Here is a 16,351-nt window from a genome sequence, read left to right as displayed (position 1 = left end):
AACACCCATTAAGAGTATTAATAGAACAGTTTTTTTTTTCTATCTTTGCAACATTGCAAAAATTTGCCCTATGCTATCCCAGTCTGATGTCAAGATTATAAATCATGCGTTTATTACCTCCCGTCTCGGTTACTGTAACTTACTACTCTCCGGTCCCCGGAAGTCTTTATACTCCTCATGCTGAGGTTTTTGAGTTTTTCTTTGCCCTCATGTAGGTTTTAGATCAGGGGATGGTGTAATAATAGTTTGTAGTTTGCAACAGTCTGTGGTCTGTGAAGCCGTTTGAGACTCCTTGAGATTAAGAGCTATACAAATAAACATGACTTGACTTGACTAGAGTCCTATCGTGGTTAACATGGTGATTATTTGTTATTAAAAGGAAACAACAAAAAAAGCGCAGAGATGTGAGGATGCCATCTTTTAAACGCTCATTGCAAATCCTCTTTTGTTTTTGCTTTGGACAATCATCGTCTGTCAGTATAAAACGTGATGTGATCACTTGAATGAACATTTATGTTCATGGCAACCTTTTGTACAAAAATACATACTCGTGGATGAATTGTTGTTAGCATAGCTTAGCTTTGAATGTACCTGTATAGTTAGCAACGTATCGGGAGAGTTTTGTACTTTGTTTCTAGTTTTACCGCAACCTAATAAGGGAAATGGTTGGGGCGATCGTTCGAATAAAACAGCAATTAAAGAAAAGAAGTGTTCACATTCGGGTTGTCGTTCACTAGCAGCCTTGCTAGCTAACCATCCATATGTGATATGAAAAATGTTACTCTTTCCTAATATTTTGCACAATATTTATTTTTTAAATCAACAAAATGTATTTCAAATAATTGTCTGTCGAATGGGGTTTATTGGTGAAATCCCAAAAAATCATCATAATACAGATTAATGATTACATTAGAAATGTATTTAGTAATATAATTTTATATTTTTTATAGTATTTTTTAATTCTTTTTTTGTCATAAGGTATGGTATGAAAATACAGAAAAAACGTTTTTTGTGACATTGTGTGTGGAATTTAATGATTTAGTAAACATGTATGCAGCAACATTAAATTGACCACATATCCAAATGTTATAGTATGAGTCATTAATTTTGATCTATTTTTCAAACAATAAACATCAATGTACAAATTATATGAATTTTCAATGTTTGCAAAATACATGACTTCAAACCTTGTTCGCAAATAAACCGTCAAAGATGGGGTGCATTGTTAAGGGTGCCCCAAAAAAGTTGAAAGTTGAATTCAAAACCCTTTATTTGTATTTTGTCACCGCATCTATCTGCTTTTATCTTAATTTTAGCAACACTGCCCAGACGCACAACTCATTAAGAAGCAAAAAAGGGGGTGCAGGGGTGGATGGAGAGCGATATAATGCTTGCCCCCAGTTTTGTCAGTTTAGCATGAAAATGGTAAGACAAGGTTTGAAATAGAGTCCAAACTCCAACCCAAACGCCCAAAAAGAGTTTACTCAAGCGCATCTAAGAAATGCACATACTTGAGGAATGAGCTGACTGAGGCTGTGATTATGGTTTTAAGCCAGAGGAAGGTGGCAGAGATTAACAAAGTTTTAAATTCCGGACAGCACATTTAGATATCTACTTTTGGTGCATTTAGATTATTTGTGATCTAATATGGCAAACATGGTGTTTAATCAACCTCAAATGGTTTGTGCTCGCAAAGGTTAAACGGCTTTAATGCTTCACAGTCAAAACAGGTGTACTGTAACACCAGGGTTCGCACGGGTGGTTTAAATTTTTGAAAATGATTGAATTTTATTGCTGTGTTTGTAATGATTGGAACATGCTTGGATTTCAGGTAAAATGATTGTAAAATATTGAAATTGTTGCCATGTTTCTCATGTTTTATTAAGTGTGCATAATAAAAATGAAGGCAAAACTGCTCTCTGGTGGCTCCCCTTTGCCATTGCATTTCTTCTTCCTCTGTGATTAACGTTACTTTGTATTGTCCTATGGGTTGCGCCCAAGTGGACAGGTGCATTCTAACCTTAAGAGGACACTAAAAAACATATATTAGTGCAAGGACATTAGTAAATTGTAATGGGAAGTGCTTCGTGAAAATGTAAGCTACACAGAACAGTCATTTTTAAATTATTTACACACTGATAGATCAGATCTAAAAATAATAAGTCATGACAAATGCACACACAAGATTAAACATTGCATATTAAAATAACAGATATATATGTAAATATTCAAAATACATGATTCACAAGGGATTTCTTCGTTTAATGGTACTTGAAAAATCAGGAAATTGGCTTTGAAAGCCCTTATAAGGTGCTTGAATGTGGCCATTAAAATGTGTACGAATCCTGAAACACATCTTTAAATGTTTTAACTCAGTTGTCAAGGCACCTCTAATGTAGTTCCTATTTTTCTCTTTTCAAGGAGGCGCAGCAAGAGAATCTCAGTACCAGAGGCCCGGGCCCAGTGAATTCTGGTAAAAGCAACAATGAGGACAGCGTCTCCTCTCAGGACCGACCCTCAAGTTTACCAGTAAGACAATAAGAGAAATGATCGAATAGTTTTAAATCTTGACACCATCGTGGATTTTCGGGAGAGTCCCGTGAGCGTGACTTGTGACAATGGCTATTCTGTTATGTGCTGTGTTGCCTATTTGTTTTTCCCGGGCGCATGCCAAAGGTTGGAGAAGCATTAATGGGCCACGTATCAAAGCAGATACACCCACAGGAACAGGGAAGCATATGCGCTTGGTAACACGCGAGAACCCACGCACGCCGCCTTTTGGCATTCGGGCTGCTCAAACAAGCTAAGCGGGCTGCCTGCAGGAGTAATTGTGAGAAAATAATTGCTGAGGCAAGCATGGTCTACTAGTTTCTGATGCTTTTTGCCAGTGAATGCTAGCCTCCTTACGTCGAATATTGAGAGTTGATCTTTATAGCCATCAATGGCACTGACTGGTGTTTGAAGTCTTTCTTTGTATTTTTATTATCAAACCCATCATTGACCATTTTTGCTGTCATAGTAATCCCTGGGAAGTGAAAAACATGTTCAAATAAAAGTAAAAATAAATAAATAACCAATACTTGCCTTGGACTCTCTCGCCAAAGAGCAGAAGCACAATGCAGAAGCACGGACGAGTACAATTAAACAGGAAATGTTTGTCACACGGAAAATGAAGCAGCGAGGCAAGAGTATCCAAAACACCTGAGGCGATCATTACCCAATTGACATGTGAACGTTTCTGTGATATAGTGAGTCCAAGAAGTGAAGTCGACAGTGTAAAAGTGTATCAAACAGTTTTCATTATTTGCCAACAGCATACAGTGACATCTTGTTGTCACATACTAAACACTGCCTGTTAAAATTTTCAAAAATGAACAGCCTTCTAAATATAATAATACCATTTTGTAAAGAACTTTTCTGTAAATATTCATTTAAATTCAATTCATCATTTAAAGGTGAGGTGTTATATTTGGTGTCCTTAAAAAGTTGGAAGCAGAACATTGCTCTATAACTATCCTCAACTCAGTTTAAAGAGTCTTTATATTTTTTTCCACCTCACCTATCTGCTTTTATTTTACTTTTATCAGAGCTGTTTGGGACGAGCAACACATAAGGAAGCAGGAAATGATGGTTGATGTCATGCTTGTCATGATAGTTTTTGTTTGAGTAGATTGAAAATGGCGAAAGTAAGAAAAGGCCTGCTTCAAATACAGTCTAAATGTCAACCCAAACACCACAAAGAGATGAAAAAAAGAGTTTTTTTAGGGGTTCTAAGAAATGCATGTACTTGCACGTACGTGTCACACGGGGAGCTTGACAAAGGTTGCAATGCTTACTTAAAACAGAAGATGGCGTCAGCGAGTAGAACGTTTTCAAATTCTGTACAGGGCCTTTAATAAAAATACGATTTCATATTTTAGTCTGAATTATTTCTTATTTCATTAGATCACACGGCCCCTTTTAGGTAAGAGCTGCCCCCTCCCCATGGAGCCCCAGTACTCGTACCCCCATTTGAGAACCCCTGCTGTAGAAGATATTTGCACGCTGCATTTCTTTTGGTTTCATCATTTGATGATTTCGCTCATTGAAAAGCGGGTCTTATGATTTTTTTCCCCCATTAGTTCATCTTCTCTTTGTAAATTTATTACACAAGTGCCAAAGCTAAGATGCGATGGAAACAATTGCGTAGTGAAGGAAACTTGAACATTTTGAGAACGATCAAATTTGCTCAGTGTTGTTCTGTTCTCCAGCAAGCTGTCATGGCGCGGTTGTAAGCATTTTTAATTTTTTTTTTCCACTTGGCTCTTTCTCTCCCTGCATGGCTCACGTTTGATGTCAGATCTAAAGCTGCTGTCATCTCTTCTTGCTGGTTGCGTGGCAGGTGGGAGGGAGAACGGGTCGGCAAAGTGTCATGTTGTTGTTTTGGGACGCGTCTGCTGTGTGATGAGGCACTTTTTTTTTTTTGGAAGAGAGACAAAAGACAACTTTGGTGACTTATCATGAATGCGAGTCACAGTATCCCTTGGGTCTGCCTTCACTTGCACTTGAGCTACTTGATAGTGCAAATTGTATTGCGTCCGGGCTGTTAATAAATTTTGATGATACCTAGTTACCAGTACAAAAAAGGGTAAAACAATTCTCCCTTTATTGCCTGGTTGGCTTTTCTTAAAGGGACATTGTGTATTATTTGACCACTTCACGTGTTGTGTAGTGCAATTGAAACGGGTGCTACAGAGCACAAAGAAGCACAAGATTACATACTACAGACACTCAAAGTGACTTTGCACAATTTTTTTTTTTTTTTTTAGGGGTACCCTTTGCAGCAAGATAGCAAACAATCATGTCAATTCCCTCTAGGTCAGGGGTGTCCAAGCTTCAGAAAGCGGGCCAGATTCGGTAAGCTGAAATTGTGCGACAGCCGACTTTTCGGTCTGGCATTTATTTGAACTGACTTCAATAAATTCACTCTCCGCGAAATGTTCGTAGCGCGTGGCGATCAGCGTCGCAACCTCGTAGATCGCTTTTGTAGCATTGTCATTTGACCCCATTTGAAAAAGCGCTGCTGTGCTGTTAAATCAGCCTTCAGTTGCTTCACCTTTTCACAGCATTCGTTTCCAGTTAGTTTTACGTTGTTTTTGTCTGGCAGTGCCTCTTAATGTTATATTCTTTGAAAACAGCCAAAGTCTTTTGGTAAATTAGGCAGATGCAGATGTTACAGATTTGGGTTAAAACAATACTCTAATTTCTACTTGTCCTGGAAGTAGCGGCCCTCACAGTCAATTATCATTTTTTATTGTTTTTTAATTTACAGTCACCATGTTGGAAATGGGACGGGCTCAACTTTTCGCAGAAAGCTCAGAACAAGCTGCCCAAACGGCTACTGCAATCATCTTGTGAAATTGTGATTTGTTGTTGTTGTTTTTTTTTTATTTTTTTTATACAAATGTATTTTATACTACGTGCAAAATTACTGGCCAACCAAATTTATTGATTTAATGACAGAGCCCGCAGGCCAGTAACAATTTGTTCACAGGCCGTAACTGGCCCCTGGGCCGGACTTTGGACGTGCCTACTCCAGGTGATCCTTATGTTACGTTAAACAGAATTTACATTGTTCTATTTCTCAAGAAAAATGTGCAGTTCATGTATTTTTATTTATCGTTTAATCTTTTTTTTTAATGAAATCTTCTCTTTAAAAATATTTCGTTCTTCATTTTTAAATTCCACCTTTTGAAAACCCCAATGATTTCAATAATTGCTCAATAGACCCAAAATGTCATGGCTAGTGGTTATTTCGCTAACCAAGGGTGTTTTAGTGTATAAATAATTCACCACTAGAAATTGGTGCATAATAGACTGGAATTAAAGGGTCTCCATTCGAGAAATTTGTACTCCCAAAGCCAGGGTCTGTGTGTATTTTTTGACCATTAGATGTTGTTGTAATGCGTAGTGCAACTGAAAACGATTGCTAACAAGCACAACGAAGAATACAAGCTACGGAGACTGAAAGGTACCAAACTGCACCATTTTTCTTTATGTTTTTTATCTTGCTTTTCACAAGGTTCTTGGTTTTGGGGTAACTGCAAGCAGTGAAATGGAGGTCTAATATATCAACTCCCTGAAGAACTTTTAAAAAATACACTTTTATCAGTTTATTTAATTGTATATGTATATGTTTTCTTGTAATTAGAACCAGGCCGGTAAAAAATTGGAAGAGCAAACTAGAAATGGCCAAGGTTCGGCGCGCTACTTGTGTATTGTAAGACGACATTGCTCGAAAACCCAAAGTACATTTAGTTTTATTTCAACATTATTTAAATAGAAAGTAATATAGAAATGTAAATTAGAACTTACACTTTACTTGGGGGTTATCTATGTTTTATATCTTTCTCTGTATTGTAATTATAATGATTATGATTATTGGTATTGTTAAAAAAAATGGTATTAAAATGATTTTATTATTAAAAATACGAATATCAGGGATGGATAAATGCCAACACCAGGTATAGGGATAGGTGCCGATACCAGCCTTTTAAAAGGATATCTGAATGGAATGCCATCTGGTGGCCTATCACCAGGATCTAAAAATAAACAAATATTTATGCCGTAATGAAAAACACTATATTGGGCATGAGACCCTTTGAATTGCTTTAAAAATATCAGCCATTTTTAACCTCTTTGTATTTGTTAAGGGTGCCCCAAAACACACACACACACACACACACACATAGGGTGTAATCAATCTCCTATCATTTGTAAGTGTGGTATGGATTGCGTCCATAAAATGGGGGAACACTGTATTACAAAATGGAAATCTCAATATAAACTCCTAAAAAGAACACACAACATGCCCCCTAAAAACATTGTTATCCCTCATTGAAGTGAATAAAGTGTACTCATGTCCCTAAAAAAGTTACACCGGCAGTTTCCCTGCATTGCAAAAAAAGAGTTTCGTGGAGGATCCGACAGTCAGTGCACATGCACGCACACGCCCTTGTTCCAGTCACTCCATGTTCCCGGCTCTCCGGCGCTCCCCTGACAGCCTGCCAAGCTGCCGCGCCGCCTCCCGTGCTCCGAGACGCGAGAGTGGATGGCCAGCCATGTGGAAAGACAAGAGTGAGAAGGGGGTGAGGAGGTGAGAGGAGGATGGGAGGCAAGAATAGAACCGGAAAGCAAATAGAAGAGTGTGTGAAGCGTTGACGTGTAACTCGCTTATCTTCTTTGTCACATGAACGCCAAAGAGGGTACTCACATTCTGTCATTTTGCGCTCATTTGAAACATTCGACTTATGATTATTATTTTTTTCCTGGTGTGAGAAACAGGCAGTGTTGGGCACACATGGTACTCTATTTAAAAAGTAATTCCGACTGCCACCAAAAAGTAGTGTATACACCAACCTGTGGAAGCAGTGGACCCTTAATGTTTCTTGACTTATGCAATCTTGAAAGCTTGCAATTGAACACATAGCTGAGACAATCCACCTCCATTTTGTCTTTTGTCTTTCAATGTATCCTTCTCCATTTCCAATACATTTTTTCAAGGCATTGTGTATTGCAAACATAACCGTACAAATAAAAAGATAAATATTTAGCATGCTTAGCGTAGATTCTGTGCCTGTGTTTGCCTCATTGATATTACTGTTCCTGTATAAGCCACGCCTCTTCCAGATGCACTGCCCACCATTCGCTACTGGTGACACACAAGCAAATATGCGCATGTAAACTGACCCCTGATTTTAGTATTTTTCTCTAACTTTAATGCCGGGGTACAATATATGGTAGGGAGAAACCTCATGACGAATAATTCATCGGCCTTATACTCTGATAGTTCTCGTTACAGACAAAAGCACAGTATTTTCCCGACAATAGGGCGCGCCAAAGAAACCAAATTGGCCAGAAATTGTAACGTGAACCTGTTCTTCCTTAACAATTATGTTAGATAAATGAAAAAAGCCGAACGTGGTTGGTAAAAAAAAAAATGTTAAACGTTCTCAGTGACATACATTTTGAATTTGTGCATTCATTTATTTCTTTCAGGACGACCAACTAACTTCTGACAATGTCTTATCTTTGGTTAAGAACGACTGAATTAGTTCCCACAATGCCTTTCCCTTCATTCAGTTCTGCTTCATAAATACTTTGCGAGTCGGCGTTACAATACAGTATTTCTTTGGGACCGGTTTAATGTCTAACAATATTCTTGCGGCCTGCCCTAATAATTGCACTAACAATTTGGTACAGTGACTAAAAATAGGGTGATGATGAGATACAACCCAATGCCTTTTCAGTTGTGTCTGTATCTCTAGTGGTTGAGTGAAATAATCCAATTTGCTCCCTGCCGCGATCTAGGTTTGATTCCCGCTGCATCCAATGTTACGCAATTGTGATCAGCTATATATTTAGACTGCTCAATCAATGCACATATAAATTCTTTTTTCTTTTTTTTGTGCAAACCTAACCCTTACTGTAGTTTTAATTGCATGTGCCTCATAGTCCAGTGCACTTTACATATAGAAAACATATCACCAAAGACTTTCTGAGAGTGTGTGTTATAGCGTTACAGGAACGTGTTCCTTTGTAACGTGTTACTCCCACACTGGAAACCGGGAAGGAGAAACACAAAGTGTCCCTCCCACGAGTGTCCATCTTGCCCTTGTCTGAGTGTCAGGTCATGAATGATTGACAAGTCGCAGCTGGAGAGGCCAGCAAACCTCCTCTGTCTTTCTATCGCGCCTCAATCAAACGGCCAACACACATGAGCGCTTGTATGCACTGAGACAGCACGTCAGTCTTCTTCTACAGTACGCGCCTTAGACACACTGCTGGGTTTTATTTTTGAGTCTCCAGGCCAGCAGGCAGTGCACAGTAATGTCATCCAGCAGGGCTGCATTCAGCCTCCACATGAGCTCGTGCTGAGGGAGAACCATACCAGAAAGGAGACAAATGTACAGAGGTGTAGTGGTACCTACACATTTAATTCGTTTTGGGAGTAGCTGCGTACCCTGAAAACTTCATAAGTTGAGACACATTTTGGATGTAAATGTGCTAATCCGTTCCAAGTCCCGCAAAAGTACAGCATGATATTGCTTCATTTAATCATAAAACAGCATCAGAACGTGAAACAAATACTTGTTGAAATTGGATTCTCGCACAATAAACATAAAACAAGAGGCGGGCTGTTGTCCTTTTCGGTGTGTGAGTGTGTGTGCAAATTGGAAAGTAGGCAGCATATTGTAAAGCGCTTTGGGAGGTCTTCAGTGACTTGAAAAGCGCTATTTAAATGTGGACCATTTACAATTTACCATTTACATTATGTAAACAAAACAAACAATAAAGGAAATCATAAAAATATCTTCCTTGAGGACCTGTTCCATTGACGTCTGCTTTTACCAGCTTTTGACAATCTTAATAAAAGATAGCCCAACTTGTCAACACTTTATCTGGTTAATCCCTTTCCACAAATTCAAAAACATCTTGTATTAGGGAATTTTTTGGAAATGTCTTTAATTTTAATTCGGGCTGCGTTCTTATCCCCGCCATCTTATCATAATTCTACCTCCTCCTCGTCTCCAAACTCTGAACTGTGACGGTGACATGAAGAGCATGCTTGGATAACGCATGCGCACTGGGTTGCCAGGCAGATTTGAAGCAATAGCTAGTTTGTTTACGTTCGAGGAACTCTGGGACCGGCTAATAGCAGCGCATACAGAACTGTATTTTTGACTTGGTATCCTGAAATGCCTTTGTAACTTGAGGCAATATTTTCCATTCAGGAACTTTGTAACCTGAAACATTCGTATGTAGAGACATTCGGAAGTAGAGTTACCACTTTACGACACAAAAGCTCTGTTGTATAAAGTGTGAGACACCCTCACTTTTTTTTTTCAAGACGGGACAAGCAAGCAAGAGCAGTCGGGGCCAAATAGAAGACGAAATGTTGCTTATTCTTAGAAGGGGCACCTCCAAGCCAATCGGCAAGTCGCAAGGCCGAGAATAGGGGCGCTAATCCGGCACAACAGAACTGGAATTGACTAGCCAACTGGTCTATGAATATATTTTCATAGAGGTGTTTTTGAATTTTGTAATTGTGGCTCAGGTCTTCATTAGAGTCATATGGATTTGAACCGCTTATTTCCAGCAAGGTTCATTCGGGTGCTTGAAATCCTTGAAAATGATTGAATATTCATTTTTTTCAAGATCTGAAAAGTGGTTGGATTTTCAGTGAAGAGCTTGTAAATGTTAGACATTGTTGACATGTTTCTCCATATTCCGACTGCATTGACTCAGAAATGAATGACGAAAAATAAAACAATTCTGCTTAAAAATGATTCCGACACCTTTGCCCTGGTGGCTTCACTTTGCCATCACATTTCTTCTCTCCATATGATTAACGGCACTTGGCACAATAATGCGAAAAGATCAATTGAACCCCACTTAAAACATGTCTTCTTCGTTGGATGTAGCTTCTCGTAATCTGGTCGTTTTGCTACATTACCTCAGTTTACAAATAAAGAGACTCGTAAAATGATTCCCGATGTTGTAGTTAGCCCTCCCCTTTCGATTGAAGCTTTTTCCATAACCAGGGTCTGTTCATGCTCGTTCTATTCATGCACAAAGCTAGAAGTTACATTAAACATGTGTCTTGCTCAACACATATATTATGTATCTCAGTCTTACCTTTAATGCTCTAGAGCCCCTGGTGGGCATTAGAAAAAGTACATAAATTAGCCGAATCATTGCATAAGCCGCGGGTTTTAAAACTTGTGACAAAAGTTGCAGCTTATGGTCTGGAATTCACGGTAATATTCTTCATAATGAGATGTGAATATTCTGCATAGCCTCACCTGCCTCCCATGATTGCACTTCATTGAACATCAAGGTTTATGGTTCATGGATACCTCAACCACATGGTATCTATCTATCTATCTATCTATCTATCTATCTATCTATCTATCTATCTATCTATCTATCTATCTATCTATCTATCTATCTATCTATCTATCTATCTATCTATCTATCTATCTATCTATCTATCTATCTATCTATCTATCTATCTGTCCATCTATCTATCTGTCCATCTATCTATCTGTCCATCTATCTATCTATCTATCTATCTATCTATCTATCTATCTATCTATCTATCTATCTATCTATCTATCTATCTATCTATCTATCTATCTATCTATCTATCTATCTATCTATCTATCTATCTATCTATCTATCTATCTATCTATCTAAGTATAGCAAGTGCGGCTGCGGTTTGAGCTATTCTGATTTCTGCTTCTGACCCCTCTTCTGATAGGGCAGCTCCAAGATAGTTAAATTTGGTGACAGATTTTATCTCTCTGTGGTTGATAGTGTTGTTTGGTGATACCTTAGGGATTGTTGGTCATTACTTTATTTATTCTATGCTGATTGCCATCCCATACTGGGTTGATGCTTTGTCAAAGCAGTTGACCAGACTTCTAGATTCCGTTTCATCTTCTGCCAATCGGGCAATTTCACCAGCAAAACGGAGTTTAGTGATGTTGTGTCAGTACCTGGGCAGCACGGCGGCGCAGTGGTTAGCGCATGTGCGGTACAGTTCTGAGGTCGTGGGAACCTCCTCCGTGGGTAAAAATCCAGCTACCGGCCTTACTGTGCGGAGTTTGTATGTTCTCCCCGTGCTTGCGTGGCTTTCCTCCGGGCACTCCGGTTTCCTCCCACATTCCAAAGACATGCATTTCAGGTGAATTGGCCGGTCCAAATTGTCCCTAGGTGTGACTGAGCGGGTGAGTTGTCTGTCCCCGTGTGCCCTGTGATTGGCTGGCAACCAGTTCAGGGTGTCCCCTGCCCACTGCCCGGAGACGCTCTAATAGTAACATTGGTTACTGTTGTCATTTGCATATAGTTCAATGGTCTGAACAAATTTCTGGCCCATGTTGATTTTCCCGCATGGCGGCCCATAATGCAGCTTGCCATACTTTGTCAAAGGCCTTCTTGAAACCAACAAAAATGTGATAGAGGTTCCTCTGTTGTTGTTGAAACTATTTACATAGGATGCGCAGATTGCATACATATAAGGAAAAACATCTTCAATACATTTTGCATTTTTTTAACTCCAGCAATAGTTATCTATTTTCCTCTCTCTGCTATCGCAATGCCGCCTGTTAGACCAACGAGCTTCATAAAAAATGCAGACAATCTAGTTTTTTGCTTGTACCCTGGGCTGTTTTATTCTCCACATGAATGATTCACATAGCTTTATGTGAAACGTCCTCTGCACCTTCACAAGTGTTGAACACGTGTTTTTGAATGGTCATACTATGTTACCTGCTCCACAACTGAGGTGAAACTCTTTGCCGTATGGTCACCATCTTCTTTTTTTTCAGAGTTCACATGTCTGGTGTCCAATTAGAGTCAGCGGCAGTTCGGATCTGCAGTCGTGTCTATTAGTAAGTACATGATACCCGTCAGGTTGGAATTGAAGGAAAAGTTGAAACGAAAGCAGCCATTAGTCGGGCCTTTAGACCAGCGTGTTAACTCCCTGAGCAAAACCCACCGCTGACACACCGCTCCTGTGGTGGTGGAGACGTACGTTAAAAGAAAACTATCCCGATGGGGATCTGTCAAAATGTTCCTTTTCTGAAGGCGTTTAGTTGTATCTTGATGGCCAGGCAGGACTCTACCTACTGGGAGCTCAGCTGGCCAGTGCAGGTTGTTAAAGTCGGTAACACGAGGCCGAACAGCAGTAGCCGAGTGAAACGTGGGAGGTCGTGTTTTTCTACCCAGCTCCCCCTGACAAGCCAATTGGTGAAATCGGGAGATATAGTACATGTGTGTGCATGCAATTTCGCATGGGTAGGGCCCCCGCGTGTGACAAGCTTTATGATTTGAGACAGAGGGGAAATGGAGAGGGATGAACTCGGTTAAGAAAACACTAGTTTGGTTCCACTGGCGCCTCTCCACTCGCTACGGGGGAGGAATGAGGAAGAAGGGACGTAAGACGGATAAAGTCAATGTTTCCCGAATGAATCCTTAAGAAAAATAAAAACCTTTTTAGAGCGGATACTTGTTTCCTCTTTGGACATATTAAAGACAAAGTCACAGGGGTCAAACTGTTAGTTGTAGGGTAATAAAAAACTGTACCTGGTTTACGTTGGTGCAAGGGTGCTAGCATATCAATACCAGGTATCATTATCCTTGTTGAAACCGACTTCATTTTAAGGCAGGGGTCTCAAACTCAAATAAGTTGGAAGCCGCTGAAGTTTGGGTCCAGGTGAGGTTGGGCCAAATGTGGTTTTCCACCAAAACAGCACCGATAATAATATTCTGCTGTTCTTAAAGGGACAGTGTTTTATATTTGTCCACTAGATGTCGTTGGAATATGCAGTGCAACCAAAAATGAGTCCAAGGAAGACTACAACCCACAGAGGCTGAAGTGAGCCCAAAAAAAAACATTTTTCTCCACAATTTTTACCCAATCTTTCACTTAGTAAGATAGAAAAAACGGAAACATGAATGGAAAAGAGGAAAGAAGAAAAAGGAAAAAAAAGGCATGAAAAGAAAATGGGGAAAACAAATAAAAGTTTTGGGAAAGAAAGCAAAACGTGGAGAAAGAGAAATTAAAAAAGGAAAGAAAAAAAAGAATTTAAGAGGAAAAGCCAAAACAAAAAAATGCAATGTTCTCCCTTGTTTATTTTATTTTTTATTTTTATTTTGTCCTTCGTGTTTAACCTTTGATCTCATTCTTCTTTTTCCATTTATTTTTTCTTTTTTGTCATTTTTTATGTTCCTTTTTCATTTATTTTCTCTTTTTATTTTATTTTTCTCTTCTTATCAAAAGTAATATGGTGAGTTTTGGTCACTTTAAGTGTTTTGTCTTCTTCCCGTTTGCTTTTAGCACTCTTTTTCTGTAGCACGATAGAATACAGCGACATCTTGTGGGAAAATAATACACACTGTCCCTTTAACTTTTAAATCAAGACAGGGTCCTCAAGCTATCATCCTTATAAGCAGGTAGTTTGCTTGCATGGCTGACGCTGCTATCGGTGTGTGAGTGTGTGTGAATGTGTCAGTGTGAAACACATTGTAAAGCGCTTTGGGAGGTCTTCAGTGACTTAAAAAGCGCTATATAAATGCAGACCATTTCTATGTATCATCCTGGATGCTGCAAATAGCCCCTGGGCAGTGAGTTTGAGACCCATGTTTTAAGGAATCATGACTGGCGAGCCATACTAGTGCCCAGTGCCAGCCTTTTGTGGCCCTCATGAGAAAATTGATTAGAAATCAGAGAAACTATTAAAAATATTCCACTAAATTTGAAGTCAAATGCTTTTTTAGAAGAAAACAATCGTGATTATGGAAGATTTTTTTTTCTTTCTAATTAACTTAACTGTTGAATTTTGGTTTGTAATTTCTCAATAGTTCAGTACTACAGTATTTTCTATTACCATACGGTGCACTAAAATGATAAAAATATAAATGTCAACACCTCAATTACATTTTCAGCTTCTAGCTCTTTTACAAGTAGTGATTTTCCGTCATTACCGCATTAAATTTTGAATGCGCAGTTTTCAAATGTTATTTGGCTGGTTTAAGGCAGAAGATTGGAAACGTCAATTTTACATTTGTTAATAGCCCGGTTATGGGAAGTATCCATTAGTAACACACTTTGTGTGCATGAGCACGCTCAAATGGGAGTAGTTTAAATAGCTTTAAAGGTAAAATTTTCCAGGATGACGTGAACCAAATCCGTGGGTAATAAAGTCCGACCCAGTCTGAGCCCGACCAATTCACTTGAGTTGCCAGAGGGACCACATGCAAACATGAAATTTTATATTTTGTTTGAGAGGACTCCGGAGGAGGAGAGGTGAATTTTCCCCTCACTCCTTCCCTTTCTACCTCTGATCCTCTGCCGGGTTTATTCTCATGCCTGGTGTCCCAACCCGTTGGCAAAAACTAAGGAGCTCTCATAGGACTAGCGGAGCATGTTGAGGGGGGATGCAGGAAAGATCCAGTTGGAGGAGGCAGAAACCCAGCTGTCATCGCCCTGGCTCCCCCTGGCTGCTAGGAGGATGAAATTACTACTTCTTTGTAATTGTATCTGTTACATTTGAAGTGTGCAGAAATGTCTTGATATTTTCAATATACTTTAAAATGTAATTTATTACAATTGAGATTGTTCAGTAAGGTACCCAAAACTGAGAGCACCATACAAGATCTTTTGCATATTTGTGCGTTACAAAGGAGGCCTCAGAAACAAAATGGATATGGAGTGTCTCAGTGTTCGTTTGCAATCTCTCAAGATTGCACAAGCCAAGAAGTATGAAGGGTTCACTGCTTCCACATCGCTGTACACATTTTCTCTGTTTATTTTTTATGTGGCTATTCTTGGCTGTTTTAGGGGGTTGGCTTCAATGTTAGTACTTATGGTAAATTGTAACTAACTAGTTACTTTCGGAGTAACACGTGACTTTTGGGAGTTAGTTATCTGAGGGTGGGGCAGGGGTAACGCAATTAATTTTTAAATGACATAACGAGTAAGTGGAATTACTTCATTTCAGTACTGCACCCAACACTGAGAGCACCGGACACGATCTTATGCGTATTTGTGCGTTACATAGGAGGGCTCAGAGACAAAATGGATATGGAGTGTCTCAGTGTTGAAATGAAATGAAATGATCTGCATTTATATAGCGCTTTTCAAGTCAATGACCTCCCAAAGCGCTTTACATTGTGCTTCACATTTCCCAATAGCGGCCATGGTCTGTGCAGCCATGTAAGGCTGCTAACCTGCTTATTGGGGGTATTGGGGGTTCAGTGTCTTACCCAAGGACACTTCGGCATGTAACACGGACAAGCCGGGATTCGAACTGGGATCCCTTAATCCTAAAACGATCGCTCTACCTCCTGAGCTACTGCCGCCCCAGTGTTCATATGCAATCCCTCAAGATTGCGCAGGCCAAGAAGTATGCAGGGTTCATTGCCTTCATATTGCTGGACACAGCTTCTTCTGTTTATTTTTTATGTAGCTATTCTTAGCTATTTTAGGGGGTTGGCTTTAACGTGACTACTAATGGTAAATTGTAACTTGTTACTTTGGGAGTAATGTGCTACTTTTGGGGGTCAGTGTCCTGGGGGATTAACACAATTTGTATTTAAATGATGTAAAAAGTAACTGGAATGACTTTATCTCAGTAACACACTCAACACTGAGCACACCAGACAAGATATTATGCGTATTTGTGCGCTACATAGGAAGTTTATTATGCATGATCCACACTGTGATGAGTCCTGATGGCACAATATAATGCTGCTATTAATCTACCATCATAAAATAAGTCTGTGCACTTCCTTCACACATAAAAAC

At 39.4% G+C, this 16,351-nt stretch overlaps 1 protein-coding gene across 1 annotated transcript in view; it reads left to right on the top strand.

The window, feature by feature from the left end:
- arid1b (AT-rich interaction domain 1B) overlaps positions 1 to 16,351 on the top strand; it is a 361,695-nt gene that overhangs the window by 147,269 nt on the left and 198,075 nt on the right. The window contains exon 4 of the mRNA XM_088354727.1: positions 2,422 to 2,529. Within this exon, the coding sequence (XP_088210853.1) occupies positions 2,422 to 2,529 (108 nt within the window). The remainder of the gene's footprint in view (positions 1 to 2,421; positions 2,530 to 16,351) is intronic.

This window comes from Urocampus carinirostris, chromosome 15 (genome assembly GCF_059441175.1).
Source record: "Urocampus carinirostris isolate Australia breed hairy pipefish chromosome 15, RoL_Ucar_1.0, whole genome shotgun sequence".
In the NCBI taxonomy this organism is placed as follows: domain Eukaryota; kingdom Metazoa; phylum Chordata; class Actinopteri; order Syngnathiformes; family Syngnathidae; genus Urocampus; species Urocampus carinirostris.
The sequence above is the reverse complement of the archived record's forward strand: the minus strand, read 5'-3'. Positions and strand labels throughout refer to the sequence as shown.